General features: G+C 37.3%; 1 protein-coding gene across 1 annotated transcript; it reads right to left on the minus strand.

Moving 5' to 3' along the window:
• Positions 1–18,006: 18,006 nt before the first annotated feature.
• Positions 18,007–19,096, minus strand: LOC119769535. Its single transcript, XM_038262400.1, has 4 exons — positions 18,928–19,096; positions 18,677–18,816; positions 18,204–18,343; positions 18,007–18,147 (listed from the first exon to the last, which is right to left on the minus strand). The coding sequence occupies exons 2-4, from the start codon at positions 18,757–18,759 to the stop codon at positions 18,062–18,064; spliced, it is 309 nt and encodes a 102-aa protein (XP_038118328.1). The 5' UTR covers positions 18,760–18,816; positions 18,928–19,096; the 3' UTR covers positions 18,007–18,061.
• Positions 19,097–19,409: the final 313 nt, after the last annotated feature.

A 19,409-nucleotide genomic window follows, 5' to 3' on the forward strand; every position in this document is an offset into this window, starting at 1 on the left:
CGGAGATATGATTTTTGCGAAAATCGACGAAAATTGCCATTTTTCGGACCACCCTAACACGGCGTAGGTCACCCAAATGGCCAAACAAAAAAATACGGGTCTAATTATTTCGGCCAAGGATCCCCCAGAAAAATTTTGAGCCCGATCGGAGAACTTTTTTTTCGAATCATGCTGTTTTCGTGGGGAATTGCTGATAGGTAAAAATAGAACGCTACAAGAATTTTTTTAGTGTAATTAAAACTTCTCAAAAGATTTTTTTAAATTTTCAAGACGGTATTTTAAATCTATAAAACAAGGTTTAAATTTTTTTCGTATTTAATTAGTTTTTTAAATATAACTTACATTTGAAAATGATCAAAATAAGTATTTTAGTTCTTTGTTGCAGACACCAAACCGATCAGCTAATCCCTTTTCTAAATACAGGTTTTCGAAAATTCATATGCCCATTTTGACATCAATTCATTTAGGGGTAGTGTGATGAATATTGAAAAAAAAAATTCTCGATTATGTTAGCCAAAGAGATATTGCTAAATAAAAAAATAAAATTATTCGCTCTACAGCATTGCCTTGGAGTTCTCGATTGCGAGATTCCTACTCGAAACTAGGTGTCCGAAGGCTTGATTGTTGAGGCAATTGCAAACCGCTTTTTACACCTTAGCTTCCACCCCCCCCCCCCCCTGGATTCAAACTGACGACCTTTGGATTGTTAGTCCAACTGCCTACCAGCGACTCCACCGAGACAGAACCCAGGGAGACGACTCCTACTCCTTGACTGAGCTATCGACCTAACTTCTAGGTTAGACCGGGACCAACATTTAGTTTCCCGTCCGACAGAAGGCGTGATCAGACAAATCTCGTATCACAATTTGCCACCGAGATCTTCTGAGATCGATTGCTTAAATATTTATTAAAACTTCAGTTTGTCTATTTTTCACTCCTCTGGCATCTATTGTCATCTCAACGATTGGTAATGTTAGGAGCAATGTATAGCATAAAGGTCGTAAAGTTGAAGGCTACCATTTTTCACGATTTCGGGGGAAGGAATTCGCACTCAAATTTTGCCGTGCATGTTCTAAAAGCTCTCTACGCATCCGGTAGCTCTGACCACAGCCACTAATTACCCTTGAACTAGGGGGGCAACCTTCCCATTATTCTTGTGCAGGTTAAATTCCACACCGATCACAATTTTTCACCACACTCCGAAGGACCTTGCTCTAATATTTGCGCGCACACCTGAGCGATTCCCGCTGGGCCTGCTGCTTTGGGGGGTATCGAATTATGCCCCTGGTGGCGTCGTGAAGTCCTATTAGCGCTCCGCGGTCACCTCGCTGTTGTTGTTGTTGTTGTTGTCCAAGCGCCAAAAATATCTCCCACCCCCTTCTTCCCCCGGTACGAGCATGCGATGATGATTAATGGTCACCAATTCGGCGAAAATGAGCGTTAATGAACGCTGAACTGCAACCTGTCGATACAGTCATGATCAACCAGCGTCGGTCCGTCCGGCCTTCTGTTCGATTTCGATTCAGTGGTCGTGATAACGTATTATACTGCAATAAATTAAATAAGAATTTGTTTACAACAGGCTACGGCAGATACGGATAGCTTAGGGGAAAAGGTTTTAGGTCGTTTTGTTTTTTTTGAAGGTTGCCATTAGTTCATTTTAAAAATAAATGAAAATCAATTGGGTCCTAAAATGAAGCTTAGATTGCTGATATTATTGTTCACAGCGATAAAGCTTATTTTTCTGAGTACAATGACCCTTTGTACGACCACAAAGAGTTTAAAATGGATTTTTAAATCAATTTTGAAAAATTAACCTCGCGGTCCTTCTTGACAGAAAAGCTCCTACTTGACAGCTCGTTCCAAGGGGACCATAGTTGATCCATCGAAAAAATGTTGTCTTGTCAATATTTTTTTTTTGCATTAAAATGAAAAAAAAAGTGATCAGAAATGGTTTTTAATCGTGTTTTTTACCGTTGTATATAAAAATTGGCATAGGGCTTTAGTACCCAATTGAAACTGCAGATAACATTTGCTGAACAAGTTAGGAGGTATTTAAAAAATACAAGTTGTGATGCACGTTTGATCATTATAATATTGCCAAAAAATTGACCACTTGGTTCATGATCATTTAACCAATTCTTTTGAAACTTGTGTGAAAAGGCTTCAAGATAAAACACAAGAATTTGTTAACAGAATTTCGAGGAAAAGTTGAAAATCAATTGTATTGGTTTTACTTTTACTACAAAAAATCATGAACCAATTCGAGAACAAGTTAAAGCACGACACAATTCCACCAATCAAACATTTTCCATTTGCTTGGCTGCATTCAGTTCAATGACAAGGTTTCCCTCACGTGGGTACACGTTTTCAAAGTTGTTTCTTTTCACCTTAAAAGGTTTGGCACTCAAAATGCCCCACTTTGCGTTCTTGGCGTGTGCTCGGCGAGGCTGGTCAAAATCTTCCGTAGGTGCCATGCCACCTGCCACCAACCCCCAACCGGTTCGATGCCGATAAACGTGCACGTGCATGAATAATTTATGAACCTGAAAAAAGCACAGACTGCGAAAAATAATGAACTAAATCGGCACAAAATCAGTGAACATGAATGCAAAATATTTATAATTTAATTATACACCAGCGAGCGCAGTTTATCGCGTTAGGACGACAACATGTACGGGTTGGAGGGGCTTGGACCCCGGTCAGTTTGAGACCATTTGGCGGCATGGAAAGTGTCAATCTGTGTGACATTGTCACGTAGACCCGAGAGGGGCAGTGGCACGTGCACTTTGGCAGCTATTTTTGAGGATTAATTTGATGTTAAAGAAATGCTTTTAGTAAGAAAAATCTATTTTGATCATTTGTGGTGAAAAAATGGCACAAAACCTGTAAATAATAGATTGAGTTGTACCTCTATGCTGCAACATAAGTCACTTTTTGTAGTGATATAAAGTAAACCCCCCAAGGCAAGAACTAGCAGCTGCATCTACTTAGCAGCTTAACGACCAAGTGCGTGCATCGACTTTAACAGAGTACATACGCCAGCTAAACTGAACTGCTTGCTCGTTGACACACATATACTAATGGCATAATTAATTAGATTTATTATTTATTCATTAATTAATAAAGCTCTAGGGATTTTCCAGCAATGTCGCGAGCGATTGGGAAAAACTAGGCCGAACTTCACTTTGGTGCTTGGTGAGGCGATTGTGCAACTTTCAGTACCATTCTTCGCAGCCGAGACTCGGTTCGTTTCGTGCCTTAGTGGTTGACTTAGTCGTCATCGCGAATGAGTGATCTTAGCTCAGGATGTGACATTGCTGTAGTGCATCGACTTGAACTGGATTAAAGGCAAGGCAGTTTACTTTTTTGAAATGAGATTAGTTAGTTGTCGCTGACATTTCCATATATAATAATATACTGCACACTGAATTGACTTCAATGATTTTTTTTTGCATTTTACTTACCCTGTATGATTTAATATTTAATTTTCAACATGATTTTATATATATTCTCTGAAACTTTGTATTTAGTGACGGGGGGAGGGGGAGGGGTAAATGTTTGTACATTCGGAAAAGACGTGTTTTTGAATAGTTTGCAGCCTGTAATGGTAAAGATTTGGAAATTTGGTGTACAAGGGACTTTCATGTAAAATTGAACGCCCGATTTGATGGCGTAGGGGAAGGTGGGGCAAGACGACCATATGGGGCAAGAGGAACAATCGCTCGTAAGGCCGTAATTTTTACAATTTTGATTATTTCCAGTATGAGGAATTGTTGCTAGCAATGCAATTAGCTGATTCTACTACCACATAACCGCCAAAACGACGTAAACGCAACGGGGCATAAGATTGAATGAAGTTTTTTTTTCAAAATCTTTGTTTCCTTATAATATTTGGAAAGTACAAAATAAGGCTTAGGGTTCGTTTTAAGGTTCATTTTATCAAAATGCTATTTTTCCTAGATCAGTAGTGTCCCTACCAATGACTTGTACCTATTATAAAGTATGGTTTATGTTTTAGTTAATTTTGTAGAGAGCTTTTAAAAAATCTTGTTTAGGTGGGGCAAGTGTACCATATGGATTTTTAGTATGGAAAAAATACGAATTGCTGCAGCAACATATTTTATTGTCAAAAAAATACATAAAAGCTCTTAAAAACTGATAAACAATTGTTTAAAAAATTGTCCATTCACGATATAATAATATCATGAAAAAAAAAATGAAAGAAACGTTTCAAATACATCCTTATCTGATGTATCTAAGTGATAACAGTTTAATTGTTAGTAAATTAGCATGTTGTTTCATGCATTGTTCCTCTTGCCCCAACGGGTTGTTCGTCTTGCCCCACTAGTTGAGTAGAACGTACGAAAAATCAAAAATTTTAAAATCATTTTTTTACACAAAAAAAACGATTTTTTTCAAAACTTGTTCTATCAAAGTCTCAGTCAAGACCTAGAATAAGATGATTCTAAAAAATCCGACAGATTTTTGACGTTTTTAATGGGTTATAACCTGGGTGCTGAAAAGACAGAATGCGTAACGTGATTTTCGAAAGCTCCCCACTGCTTCCCACTAATACATCTGCACTACAGCTGTAAACATAAACAAAGTAGAAGGCTATGTTCAAGCTCAAGCGTGACATATTTTTTGCTGCTGAAGTGAATTATTATGAAACATTTTGGATCTGTTGATGTTGATGTTTTGGATGAAAAATTAAGTGCTTCGCACTTTTTTCTTCGTAGACTAAACGATGGGCGGCCAAAAGAGGCCTTTTTTGTTTTCCACGTGATGAAAAATTGTGTCAAAAGTGGGTGGAATTTCGTGAATCAGAAGAGCAACCGAATGGAAGTTCCGAGATTATGTATCTTTGATGTGTAGTGATAATATCGGAGTATCCAATATTATTTGGAAAGTACTATTGATAGTTATTGATAATTCGTCGCTAACATTTAAAAAAGCGTCATAAACATAGATTTTGTAGACATAGCGATTATAAAATTTTAGCGACGAATTATGCCAAACTCGATTTCAAACCTCTTATTAAGATGTTTTGACTTCGAATACCTCAATAGTCATCGATTTTTTTTATTCCTTACTAAATAAATTTTAGATCGATCACAATACTTGCCACTTCTTGGTATAATTATGCGAACAGTAAATTGGTTCCGCTTTGACAGTTCTAAATTGAGGACGCTTTGGGGACAACTATTCTGCACCCAGGTTATAACGAGCATTTCCTTAGCTTGTTACACTTGCCCCACTTTCCCCTACTCAGAATTCCGAAAAAAACTTATTTTTCATAAAAAAGGAATACAAAAATAGTTTCAAATTTAGCTACTTTTTGAATCTGCAATAACCTAAAAGGTTTTCGATTTAGAACAAACAAAAATCATTTTAAATTTTTTGACGAGAAAAAATACTCAAAATTATTTTTTTCATCCATTCCAAAGTAATAACAATTTTTTTTGAAAATACTCAAAATTTTCATAATACTACGTAATTTCGGAACATACTAAACATTTTAGTTTTTTTTACAATATGGGTATCAAATGATCGGGATATTTCATACATTCGACACGTAATGACAAATTTTTGAGAAAATAATCAACATTTTCACAAAACAGCGTATTATCGGAAAAATACTCAAAATTTCAGTTTTTTACAATATGGGTATCAAATGATTGAGATTTTTTCATATGTTCTAAAATAATAACACTATTTTTTTAAAACTCAAAATTTTCACATAAATACGTATTTTTGCAAGTATTTTCGGAAAAATACTAAACATTTCAGTTTTTTTCAATACAGGATAAAATTGTATTTTTTCATACATTTTTAATTTTTTTGTGAAATACGCTAAATTTTACAAAACAACGTCTTTTTGAAAAAAAAATGCTAAAATTTAGTTCAGTACCTTTCGATAGAATTTTTTTAAATACTCAAAGTTTTCACTAAGCTACGTACTTTTGAAAAAATACTCAAAATTTGTTTTTTTATTATATGGGTATCATATAATCGGATTTTTGTCTGCAAAAAAAAATATTTTTATTAAAAATACGTAATTTGTGAAAATTTCAAATGTAAAAAAAGGTGTTATTACATTTGAAAAGTATGAAAAAATATTGATCATTCGAAAGCTATTGTATGAAAAACTTAAATTTTTAGTAATTTTTCAAAAATACGTAATTTTGTGAAAATTTTCACTTTTTCAAAATTTTGTGTTATAACTTTCAAAATGTATGAAAAATCCCGATCATTTGATACCCATATTGTAAACAACTTAAATTCTTAGTTTTTTTTTCAAGAAACGTTGCATTTTCAAAATACAGGAAAATACTTATTTTTATGAAAATGTTCATGTAATTATAATTTCCATGGATAACTGACATCATTGATGATTTTGATAGGATTGTCTCCAATATAGCAAAAATTCCCATAAACTCTGTGCTTCAGTAAAGCACTGGGTCGTGCTTAAACAAGGCAGCTGATCGAATCATAATCGGGGCAGTGAAAAACCGAAGTGTGCAAAACCGAGGCATGACTGTATGTTATTGAAATATTTTTATATTTCGTAATTACTGTATCTCAAAACCGTTGCATCGCATCAAAAAGTGGCCAAAGACAAACTTGTAGGAACTTGGAAGGGCTTTCCGAGAAAAAAAAAACTGAAAGAAAAATTCACGCCACTTGTATGAGTTTTTTTCCTTTTTATGAGTAAAAGTTAAATTTTAAGGTGATGTCACGATGTCTGTAATTTGACCATTGTCCTAAGACCAATCCTTGTGAAGATGCGGCGGTTTCAAAAATAAAAATGTTATGGCCATTTTTTGATGGTTTTTGGCCATTTATATATGACTTGATTTTTCAGTTTCGTAAATATGTTTACCGGAAAGCACATCCAAATTCCCATAAGTTTGTAATTTACTTCTTTAGGCTTCGAAAATATCAAATAAAGAAAAAAGAATAAAATTGTCTCACTTTTCTGAATTTTTTTTGGAAGGGTGCTTTTCTTCATGAAGTATTTTTATAAAGCATAAAATTAACATTTTTCGAAAAATTGAATGTAAAAATTACCTTAATTAAAAAAAAATCGATAACAAATCTAACACCTAAACTCCCAAGCTCGAAAAAAGGGGGAATTTGTATGGAAATTCCCCCTTTTTCTCGAGCTTGGGAGTTCAGGTGTTAATTTTGCATCTGAAAAAGGTTTTTGAAATAATGTTCGACGCTATTTTAGTTTTTTTTTCCAAAAATCTTTTTTTTTTAATGTTTCCATTGGTATCAATGTTTCCGATATACCATTATACCGTAATACCGTTCAAAATGTTCGCGCAAAAGATGCATTTCTAAGTTTCCTAAAACAGATAAAAAATAGAAAATTAATATGAAGATGGAATTCATCTTTAAGACTTTTCTTAAAATATAGATTTTTTTTATTTTCACATGCTCATTTCGTATGACCAACCCGCTTAAAATGTATGGAGGCTTGTACAGAAAAAACTAATTATGCAAACTGGCTTTTTTGACATAGGGAATGCACTGACAAAGTCTTATTCAATAAAAAATTCAAAGAAAAGTCGATTTGCGAAAAGCTTAAAACTGCGTCTCCATTAAAAATTGGCAGAGGTAATTAAAAGTTCTTCAGATATCAAGGCACTGCAGCTGCTGCGTAAATTCCACGAGTATCAAATTTGATAGCTTTCTGCAAAGCTGCCAGGTTTAAACTATTAGTGGACTCACGACTGCTGCTGCTGTCTACCGACTCCGTCCGCAATGCAGTGACAGCAAATATGTGTTGCAAAATTACCAATATAAACTGGAGCGATTAGCCTCCGATATCAAACGGTGTGTGTAGTGTTGCGGCGTCGAAGCCATTAATAAATCGTCTAGGGGTCTAAGCGAAATGACCCGCGGGCTGCTGCTCCACCATCTCCGGCCTTAAGACAACACACTCTCCAGCACCGAATACATTGTGTTTGGGCTAACTTTTACTCTTAACCTTGCCCTGCAGCAGCAGTCAGCGGCTCGTTCTTCAGATTGAACTCCGTATCGCTGAAATGCAGCGCAGTATGACCTGTTACGGTGCCAGAACCAGCATGACGTTGAGGGAGCGACAGACAGACTGCAGGTAATGCGTTTTAGCCGTTGACAAGCAACAAAAAAAAGCGCTGACCCAGCATGAAATTAATCAGAGAGTCTGGCGTTGACCGCCTGACAAAAAAAAAAGACCAAATTATGCTCTGCCGGAGGACCATAATACAGCACGAAGTGGTTCGTTGGACTAAAAAAGGGCAATATAAAAATACCAAACATTAGGTTAACCTAGGACTAACGAAAATCGTGCACTTGTTTCAGAGGGCATGCTTTGGAACTAATGCAAGGCATGGTAGAATGACCATATTTATTCATTGGTGGTGACTTTTCACGTGTCCCGCGTCTTGATAAATGAACTGTTGTGTGTAGACTGGAACCGCAAATTACCGAAGCAAACATTAAATTCTTAAAAGTGGGAATAAGAAGCGTACAATAAGGCCAGTCTTTGTCGCAACTTTCGAAGAGTACACTCAACCCCTGGTGGTTTGGTACTTTTTCGTTTGACACTTTTTTAGTTTGTACCCCGTTGGTTTGACAAATTCAAACTAAAAACTGACGAACTGTCACTTTTTACACGGGACTCACACATGCTACCAAACAAAACGTTTGGTAGTAAATGTATGCTCTGTGTAAAGAGGGTGTCAAACAAAAAAAGTGATCCCGTTCGTTTGACAACAGTTGGTGTCAATCCACCGTGGTTTCAGTGTAGTTAGTTCAAATTTGAGTTTCATCGTCTATAACAGGGCTGAATTTTAAGGGTCTACTGTGCCTAAATATGACCTCGATTGTATGAAAACTTGAGCATCCCACATCAGTTTTGAGCACCCCAAGCCTAGTACATTTTCCATACGAATTTGTATCGTGCAAGTCACTTTTTTCAGTAATTGCCGTTTCGGGCATATTAGCCCATTTTGCGATTAATGTGAAAGTGATGGGCGTGTAGGCCAAATTCTTGCGATAAATATATTATAATAATCATCACGCAGAAAATTAAGCCATATTTGAATCAACAAACCGTTTTGTTGATTTGAAAATCAAGATTTTTGTTGAATCGACGCTAAACGTCAAAGCAACTTTTTCAAAACAACAAAATATTTTTGTGGAATTGAGAAAATCAAGTTTTGTTGCAACGCAAAACCGGCGTTGATTATATTCAACAAAAATTTTGTTGAATCAAACCTCGTACAGGCTGATTCTACAAAATATTTTTCTGCGTGATGGTAAAATTTCAGCTTTTAGATGAAATTTTACCCCTTTTTCAGGGTACATCTGTTATGTCAGAATAAAAGTTTAATTTTACCTCTCATAATATGTAAATTTACCTCTGACAGACGCTAGAAAAATTATCTGTAATTTACCATGATTTTTTTTACTGTGTATACCGCCATCAGGGGTGACATTGGGTCTGGGGGGTAAGATTGTGTCATAAATTTTTTTGTACTTTTGTATGACCCAATCTCACCCGTCAGACTCAATGTCATAGACAAGATTGAAACTTCTTTTGAAGTTTTTTTTCGGGAAATCGAGGGGACCGGTGAAAGTCAAAAGGCATTGTGAGCTGCAAGAATTCTTAACTCAATTTTGCCCCAAAATGCACGTGTGACAAGTAAGCACGACAGCGTTGAAATTTCTAAAATGGTTAATATGCTGGAAATGACAATAACTGAAAATTGTCGTTGTCGTGCTATCTAGTCGAACGTTGATTTCGGGTCGAATTGAGTTAAGAACACCATTTTGTGCAGCTTTCAACCTTTTGACCTTCACAGATCCCCAAAATTTGATTCCAATCCTAAGATATCCAAGGGGTTGAAAACTCTTGGAGCTATAATTATTATGTTAACCAGTATATCAAAATATATGTTAGTATACTTATTATTTTCTTTACATATCGCCAGTATACTCACCAATATACTGAGAGTATCTTAATATACTAACAGTTTATTGCTTGTCAGTTAGTATACTAACAAGTATACTGGAATATCGTTAGTATACTCCTAGGTATACTCAGTATTCTTAAGTAATATTAGAGTTTTCAGCCCCTTGGAGATATCCAATAATGATTTTAAAAAATCCGGAAAAAATGCCGATTTTTCAATTAATTTTTTTTACAAAAAATCAATTTCTCAAAATCTGTTTTTTTTTAAACCCGCAACCCTTGCATTATTCCATGTATTTTTTCTGAATAGTACTCATCAATTCCTACAACCAGACATGCATCGGCACTAGGAGCTCTTCTAAATGGCTCTCAGCTTGTTCTAGATGCCATTTTCATTTAAAGTACTGTTATGCTTGTTATCCGTTTGTGAACGACTTGTTTTAAACAGAAATAATGTGTAACAAACATTGGTTCATTGGAAAAACCGATTTTAGAAATGTTTTCATGTAACTATGCTTAGGCTGGTACAAATTTTATTTTAAAGTTTTTGTCACCCCCTTTCAGAGTCGGCCTGAAAAATCAGGGAGCAAAAGAAATATTTTTTCAAAAAACTTCAAAATTTAAATGGAAATTGAAGTGCAATCTGCTGAAATCAATTTAAAATGCATTCTCCTGCGTTTGAAGTTATTTTTAGCATTTTTAAATAATTAAAAAATCTTTTTGATTTTTCGAAAATTTTCGATGTCACGCTTGGCAAAATGTTTTTTTTTCACTAAAATTTTTGTTTTGTCAAATCTTAATTTTTTTGAGAGCTAATGATTGCAAAATAACTGAACTTGTGTAAAATGCATTTTAAAACATTTTTTTATTCAAATGTTAAGAATATGGCTTGTTATTTCAATTCAGCAATTCCACACGAAAACAGCATGATTCGATAAAAAAGTTCTAAAAAAGTTTGGGGTTCCTTGATCGAGATAATTAGACCCGTATTTTTTGTTTGGCCATCAGGGTGACATACTCCGTGTTAGGGTGGTCCGAAAAATGGCAATTTTCGTCGATTTTCGCAAATCCACATTTTTCAAAAAATCATAGCTCCGCATTATTTCAACCAATTTTAGCTGTCTTGGACGCAAACGAAAGGGTATTACGTAGGCTTTCAAGGAAAAATAGTTAAAAGTTTCAAATATCAAATATCATTTGAAAAAGTCGAATGAAAACTTAAAATGCTGTTTTGAAGGTCTCGGGACCAGAGAGCCTATGTCTGAAAATATTTTTATCGGATTCCTCGGAAAATTTCACATAACATGTCAAAAAATGGTGAAGTTATGTACTCCAGAAGTCAGCACTCTGAGAAACGATTTAAAAAAAAAAAAAAAAAACTGGGGTTTTCGACACGCCGCGCGCAAACGAAAAAAAATCTACTTTTTTCACTAAAACTGCGATAACTTGAACATTTAAGCGATGACCTATACATGTTTGGGTACCAATATTTTCGTAATTGAAAGACGCAACTCATGAGATGTAATTTGAGTGACGACCAGAGACTCCATCGAAGCAGGAAAACCAACTACAGACAGACGTCTCTTACACCAGGAATGACCTATCTCAACACTTAAGGCCAGGACCGACATTTTACTTCAACATCTGACGAAAAGCGTGATCAAACATTTCTTATCACAAAAAACGCTAACCTCGGTCGACTGTGATTAAACCCCAGTCAAGTTGGAGTGAGGGAAAACCACGGTAAGCACTACTTCATCATTTTATTTTCATTCAGTAAAATTTATTGAAGCAAATTAAAGTTAATTTAAATAAACTAATTTATTGGAAAGGAAAGTATGGTTCATGATTGTTTTGTCAAAATAAAACTTAAAATTTGATGACGGTTCAGCTCTCAGTGAACAAATAGCCACCATCACGAAACGTTTAAAACGCCGCACAGTAGCAGAATAACAGTCACCGGAAAAACAAACATAACGTCTTTTTCACTGGCCAACAGCTTTGGCCACCAGCACTCGGCAATTCTCCACACGCACCACACATTCACCTTTCGGAAAGATCCCTGCCTAAAGCTAGTCGGCCCAACGCGCGTGCGAAACCGCACAAGAAAAAACGCCTAACGCCAAATAATTTCAAAATTGACCAAAGACATAAATTATCATGTCATAATCAGTAATGATATGGTTTTTATTGGCTGTGGCCGCGGATCGCCGCCGGGGCCGTGGCCTGGGACACACGCAGTCAGCCCACGGTGGCCACGGAGAAGGTGTCCAAACGGTACACTATCGAGTCGTAATCTAATCTGCCTGGGCGAGATCTGCCGCCGCCACCGCGTGGTAAGAACGCGCAATCCAATCGAAACTTTTAAGCCGCGGCTGCTGCTGATGCAAAGTTTAGTCAGCGGTAGATACGCAGTGTAAGATTTTCGCCCAAAGCTGATTTCGATAATGGGTTTTAGGTATGGGCGTTTAGGGTGGTTGTAAAATTCGTTTCTTTAGTGTAAAAAAATAGGAGTCGTACCGCTTCTCCGACATGATGTAACAGCAGTGGTGGCAATCTCACCTCAGGTCCAATAGGACCTTCATTGATGGAGTTTGAAAAAATCATACTTTTACAATTCTGGACCACCCTGATCTACGTTCTTTCAAGACAACCCCTAATTCCTGCCAGCAGCCTTAGCTGGTCGTTCGACACATGAGAGGCATTCGGTGCACCCGCGGGGTCCTTTTTTTCTCGTAGGAAGTGGTGAAGGTGCTGGGCGGATCACTTTCGATCGCGCCGCGGCGGTGGACAGAACTTGAATATCTTAATCGGTCGTCGTTTCTTGGCATGCGTCGTTGTGCAAGAAAATGCTGTCACGAGACCCCAGGGCGCGTGTTTCAGACGCAATGGAATGGGTCAAATTTGTGCTCCAATTTGTTCTACTCAAGCCGCACTAGGTACTTCCACAGCTGCTGCTGCTGCTGCTGAGGAATGTCAACCTCTCGAGAGTGCGAGAGTTGATGTCTGATGGAAGGACTTGGTGGACAACCTGAAAGTGGCTAATGGCTGGGACATTAGGAATTTCCGATAACACATGTTTCGCAGCCCGTCGATTTTGCGCAAGAAACAAATCTATCGTTCAAGCTAATCTGAAAAGCAATATTTTTATGTGTGATTATAGAACTCCAACTTGGGCGCACGCAGCAGGTCTGACCTGGGTTGGGCCTGTGGTAACCGGCGGCGGTGGTGCTGACCACAGAGAACACTTGCATTGCGTTTCTGAACTCTCGCCATGGCCGGGATTGACCGACCAGAGCAGGACAGAACGAGCAGAGATTAAAAGTGAAAGGAGCTGCTGAGGACAGACGACGACGACGACTAGAGTAGATCGGGCAGACCTAAACTCGATGATCTAGTTGCACACCGTGGTGACTTGAACGAGAGCAGCAGGCGACGAACGCGACCAAAGCCAAAAACGTGTTAGCTTGTGTTGAACTCGATCGATGCATTTCAACGCACAACGCTGGCGAGAAGTTTTATCCGATTTGCACAGTCCGGTGCGGTCAGTCTTGGGTGGACACTAGGAATGAGTTGGTCACAGAAAATGTGCACTGCGTTGTTACCACAATTCTGCGTTCTAGGTGGAACATTTAAGGTACACGGCGTGGTTGGAGCAAAATATCATAAACCAAGATACCCCATCGGAGATTTTTATGTAAAACATTGTGTTTTACCGGCCTGATTGATAATCCGATTTTTTTTGAAAATTGAGGTTTTTAGAAAATATGTGTCTTTTACATACTTATGTAATGGAATTTACTAATATTTTTTAGAAAGAAGTTGATTTTAAGACGAGAATGATAGTTTATACTCATTTTGTATAATTAAACAATTAATTTCAATGGCTTATTAGATCAGAGCCGTTTTATAATTATTTTCATCTGCAAAATTGAATGGAAATTTTATTTAAGACTTTATTTTTTTTAATAGATCGATAATTGCAAAATGTTTAGCATTAACTAATCTTCAGGAGTAGGTATTTGAAAACGGTGGCAATTTTTCAATGTTAAACAAAAGTCATGTTTTTATAATTGATTGGAAATACTGCCAAATAATGTTTATCCATGCTGGGCCATTAGGGTGATCCGTTTTGCAAAACGTTTCACGGATCAGTACATTTGGCAGTCGATTGCGCATGCAAAAATGTTGTCGATATTCAAGGACCATCGAAGAAGAGAATCGTCAGTTCACAGAACGATGCAAAAAGAAGGCTAGAACATGTTTTTCATTGAAGAGGGGGTAATATGCACCCCCGGGGCAAAATGCACCCCCTGCTTTTCTCGGTATTGGGAAGAATTTTCTGGGAGAAAAACATAGAAATTCGAAGCTTAACATTGTAAAACCATGCTGGAAAAATGTGAGCATCGTGGGATAAAAATAGCTAAAGTTATTTGCAAAACTTTAAAATGTTTTGTTTTGATCTAATTTTCATTGAACTTTCAATATGATTTTTGGACAATATGAAAAGCATTTATTGATATTGTAAGTGTTGATTTATATAGTTTTTGTCATAGTCTTCATGACCGAGCCACGTAGCCCAGTGGTAACGCTTCCGCCTCGTAAGCGGTAGATCGGGGTTCAAATCCCGGCTCGGACCAACACAACTGGTGATCTTTTCCCTTCTGGAATCGATTGCTTAGTAAAGGGAAGGTAGTGATCGTCACAAACTGGACCTTATCACGACACCTTAGGGAGGCGACCTATGGAATGTTAACATTAACCTTAACATGTTAACATTAAGTTAAGAATGAAACTGCCACTGAATCCGCTTTGTAAATGCCGGCCCCGATACTCTTCAAGGGTGTTCCCCTCAGGAACTGGGAAAGATTTACTTTACTTTACATAGTCTTCATTATTCTATAGATAGATGAGCCCAAAAACATTAAAAAATATATTTTAAATTGAATTTTATGCAAAAAGCGTGATCGGGGCAAAATGTACCGCTGTGATGCTCCTTAGTAAAAACAGCGGTGTTATCTAGTGGTGACTAGTGAAAACTGCTTTTACCCGGTGCATTTTGTTCCATTGTTGTGGTGCATTTTGCCCCGTATGATTGTTTGAAATGAATCAAAAATGTAAACAAAAAAAAATTGATATTTGAAATTTGATATTTTTAAACAATTTTGCGGATTTTAAAGACTTTTTTCACATGGATGACGAAGAATAGTAGTTGTTTTAGAACATCTAACAAAATGCTTCCACAGAAATGCTGTTATGGTTGAAACATCACAGTTTTCCCAGTTTTCCCTTAGGGGGTACTTTGCTTTGGGACAGAATCATGGCAACGTCCAAAACGTAAACAAAAACAAACAAATGTCAAACATCCTTCAAAGCTTCGTTTCGAAAAAAACTCTATAGACCTTCGAGGAAGGGATCCTTCAAGAAAGAGAAAATATCGAGAAATTAAGAAATTCCAAGTATGGACCTTAAAACAACCTTATGAGTTATGGTCACCATTTGTAATAATGTTATTTGGCGGACCTTGATAACTATTTGTCAAATGGTCACCATAAGTAATAGAGTTATTTTAATGTTTGTAATGGTAAACAATTTTCTTGATGACTTTAAAAAACTATTTGCAGATGTTTTCTCAAATGGTTACCCTAAATCATAAGGTAATTTTAATGTTCAAATGGTTCATATTGATACACGATTACCATATAGAAACATTAAATACCCATTTGAAAAATAGTTAGAATTTGCAAAAAGCGTTTACCAAAATTGACTAAGTTTTGTTTTCAAATGAAAAAATCAAACTTTTTTGTCTGTAGCTTCAAAAGGGGTTGGGTTTGTGCTGGAGTCGGATTTGGGCAACTTCCGGAACAAGATTTTGTCTGACTAAGTTGCCGGAAAAGTGTACGATCTACTCAACGATGGTGGGGCTGATAAAAGCGAAAAGGCATTCACTATACGGTGAAGTGTTCGTCGTGCAGCTGCACCAGTAGTACCAAGTTATGTGGACATCATTTGGCTTACTTGGCCCTGGATTTTACCCACATTTGAGCTGCCAAAGAAAGCCAATCCGAAGTTTACCAATTTTAATTGACAGAATCTAAACCAACAAAAAGAGAAAACAAACTGAGGAGCTCAAGAACAAAAAGGCTCGAAAATGTCGGTTCCTTTTGATGCGCTATAATTCCTTTGAGTTTCGTTGACGATTCAATTTTAAGCATATCATGTTTGTGATAATTGTTACTTTATTTCAATTGTATGAGCGAATCATTTTTCAACAGTTGATAATTTTGGATTTACGGCATATTTGCGAGAGCAGGTAACGAGCGTAGCGAGAGAAGAGAAACGAAAGAGCGCACCAGGCAGAATATTATTACTCTGCTTTTCGCGCTCTCTCGTTTCTCTTCTCTCGCTATGCTCGTTACCTGCACTCGTTGCAGGCTGGCGCAGGCAAAAACAGTCTGAAGTGAAACGTTTGTGCGGCTGGTTGTTGTCTACGTTTTGTGCGCAGGTATAATTTTCAAACAAATCATTTGATTTACCAGACTTTGTTTACATTTTTCTTGTTGATCATTTCAGCGCCGTGGAGAACTTGAAACAACGGAACAGCTGGTGCTGGAGGATTCGGCGGCAGCCGACCGACAAAACTAAATCGAAGCGAACGCACGATTGGCATTAATCAAGGAAATCATTTGAATCATCAGATAAGTACACACATTTGAATGTTACATTCTACTCGATATTTTGTGATTTTTTTCTTATTTTTTCAGGTTTGGACGACTTTGGAAGTATGATCAACCGAACAGAATCGGCAATCAACTAGAATAAAAGCCGAAATAGTTTTAATATTATTGTTGTGAACCATCCGTCAAAAAGTGAACAATTCTGTACAAATTTGGTAGGTAAAAAATGCTAGAAAAACTATTAAAAACCATTTGAAAACTATTTCTCAAATAGTGGAACTGGGAGAAAATTATAGAATTAACCTTAAATAACCATGTGAAAACTATTTCTATAATAGTAGCGCTCGGTAAAAATAGCAAGAAAACCCCTAAAAAACCATTTACGAACCATTTGTAAAACAGTAGCAGCAAGGTTAAAAATTGTAAGAAAAACCTTAAAATACCATTTAAAAACCATTTCTGAAACAGTAAAAACCGGAGGAAAAAGGCCCGCATAAAGTTTTACTATAAACCAACAGTAGATGTTATGGTTATCACACGATAAATTCTATGGTTATTTTTACCATGATTCTACAGTAGCCTTTATGTTTTTTCACCATAGAATATATCCTATTCTGGGAATTTACTATAAAAAAGGGGTATTGTTAGGCACAGTCACCATAAAAATTTCGACTTTTCCCCATACAAAAAAAAACCAAAAACTATACATTCTACCGTATTTTCATTGATGCCTTTTCCGTCAAAAAAATTACCCTGACCATAGAAAACATCATACATTTATAATAAATACAGCAAGCATTACAATGGATTGCACAGTCAATTTACAGTTCTTCATAGTTTTTTCCATACTAATTATTACTGTTTAAACTATATTCGTACATTGAAATAAATAATAATTACAGTATGTTTCATTGTATTCTCATTTTATTAATTTTTTTTCTCTCCACTACATTATACTGTAAAAAATGAAAATGGACAATGAAATATATAATTAAATACAGTACTTTCATGGTTCTTATTGTATTGGCCCAAAAAGCTGTGTACGTTTGTGTTCGTGTGGGTGCGTGTTACAAACTTTGGCTTTGGTTTCTCTTCCACCCAGTCAGTTCAATTCGAATTCTGAAACGAAATCAAATTAGATTCGAATTAGGTTCCATTTCGAACGCAACAACCGGTTCGAACACAGAACCGGTTGTTGCGTTTGAAACGGTTTCTATTTAGAATCTAATTAGATTCCGTTTCCAAATTCGAATTGAATTGCTGGGCTCTTGCGATCTTTTCCGTTCTCTTTCTCGCACTATTGTTTCGCCTTCCCGTTTCACTCGGCTTAGCTGCAATTTTTTCAGCGACAACCTCTGTGAAGGCTCCGGTTGATTTCGTCCTCTTGTCACCACCAACACCACAGGAACTCCGTCTACGTTGTCGGTCTACCCTTTTCGCATCTGTAGCAACGCCTTCCAGGAAACGGCCAGGGAAAATTTGGCGATCCAAACAAGCAGCCTGCGGAATTTGAACAGTAAATACTCCGCTTTCTGTTTTCCCCCGCTCCTGCTTACCTGGTTGCAGTAAGATTGCCCTCTTGGTGATCAGTTGACCCGTGGATGAGATTGTTGCACTGTTTCCATTGATTTCATCCGGAAAGAAACTCCCCGGCAGCATTACTTGGCTCATCCGTAATCCACGATCGAAATAGTCCCTGCAATAACGAAAACAAATATTAAAAAAAATAGTCAGCAAAACAAAGTTTTTGTTGTTTGTTTATTCCCAAGCAGGCCAAGGAAAATGTCTGCAAGTGCTGCAAAGTGAGATTCCACGAACACGGAACCGGTTGTAGCGTTTGGAACAGGATTTGTTAACTATTCGAATTGAATTTCGTTTCAGAACTCAAGTTGAACTGACTGGGTTGTTACGTTTGAACCGGAATCCGAATCGAGAACCGTTTCAGAATTGAAAATACTGGGCCGTAGCTCTGTCCTCCTCCAATAGCGTAGAAAAAATGTCCCAAGAAACAACCACACTTCAAACTCACCCTGGTCCGTCACTCGGCAGAACCAACACCCGGAACGAGTTCTGCACCATGTCAGCTGTACTCCGTCTTGAAGGCCACGTCATGACGGCGGCCGGGAAAGTCCGCAGCTGGAGCCGGGCCTTCTTTTCCAAAACGAGCGCCTCCGTTGTGTTGAATTCCGGTAAAAAAGAGAAACACAAAAAGCAGGCCATGGAAAATGCCTACTGCTGGGATTCCGCCCTTTTGAGTTTCACAAAACAGCAAATACTCACCCAGATTTGCTCATTCCGCCATTTAGGAGCTGTTCCGGTACGGCCACCCGCACGATTTAACGACAGAGGATCCTTTTTCACAATCACACACTACTTCACGTTGAAAATCTCAAATAAATCCGCGGCCACCACCAACGTGATTGAACACGCACGCAAGTGAAAATTTTTGACAGCTCGCTGCGTTCATCATGGTGCGTTCGTTTGGTGAGCGTTGCCAAGTTCAGTCATGGTGCGTTCGTTTAAGCTAAGTATGCAGATCGGAAGGAACGTGGTCAAGAAATCAGGGAATTAAGGAATTAGGAAATTTCAAGCAAAACATTGTAATAGGGCCTAAGCCGAAGTGTAAACAAAGAGTCTATCCTGCTCACGTCAGTTGATGTTTACAATAGGAACGAGCAGGATAGACTCTTTGTTTACACTTCGGCTTCGGCCCTATTACAATGTTTTGCTTGATTTGTAAATAAGGAAATTTGTAAATTAGG

The sequence above is a fragment of the Culex quinquefasciatus genome, chromosome 3 (genome assembly GCF_015732765.1).
Source record: "Culex quinquefasciatus strain JHB chromosome 3, VPISU_Cqui_1.0_pri_paternal, whole genome shotgun sequence".
NCBI lineage: Eukaryota > Metazoa > Arthropoda > Insecta > Diptera > Culicidae > Culex > Culex quinquefasciatus.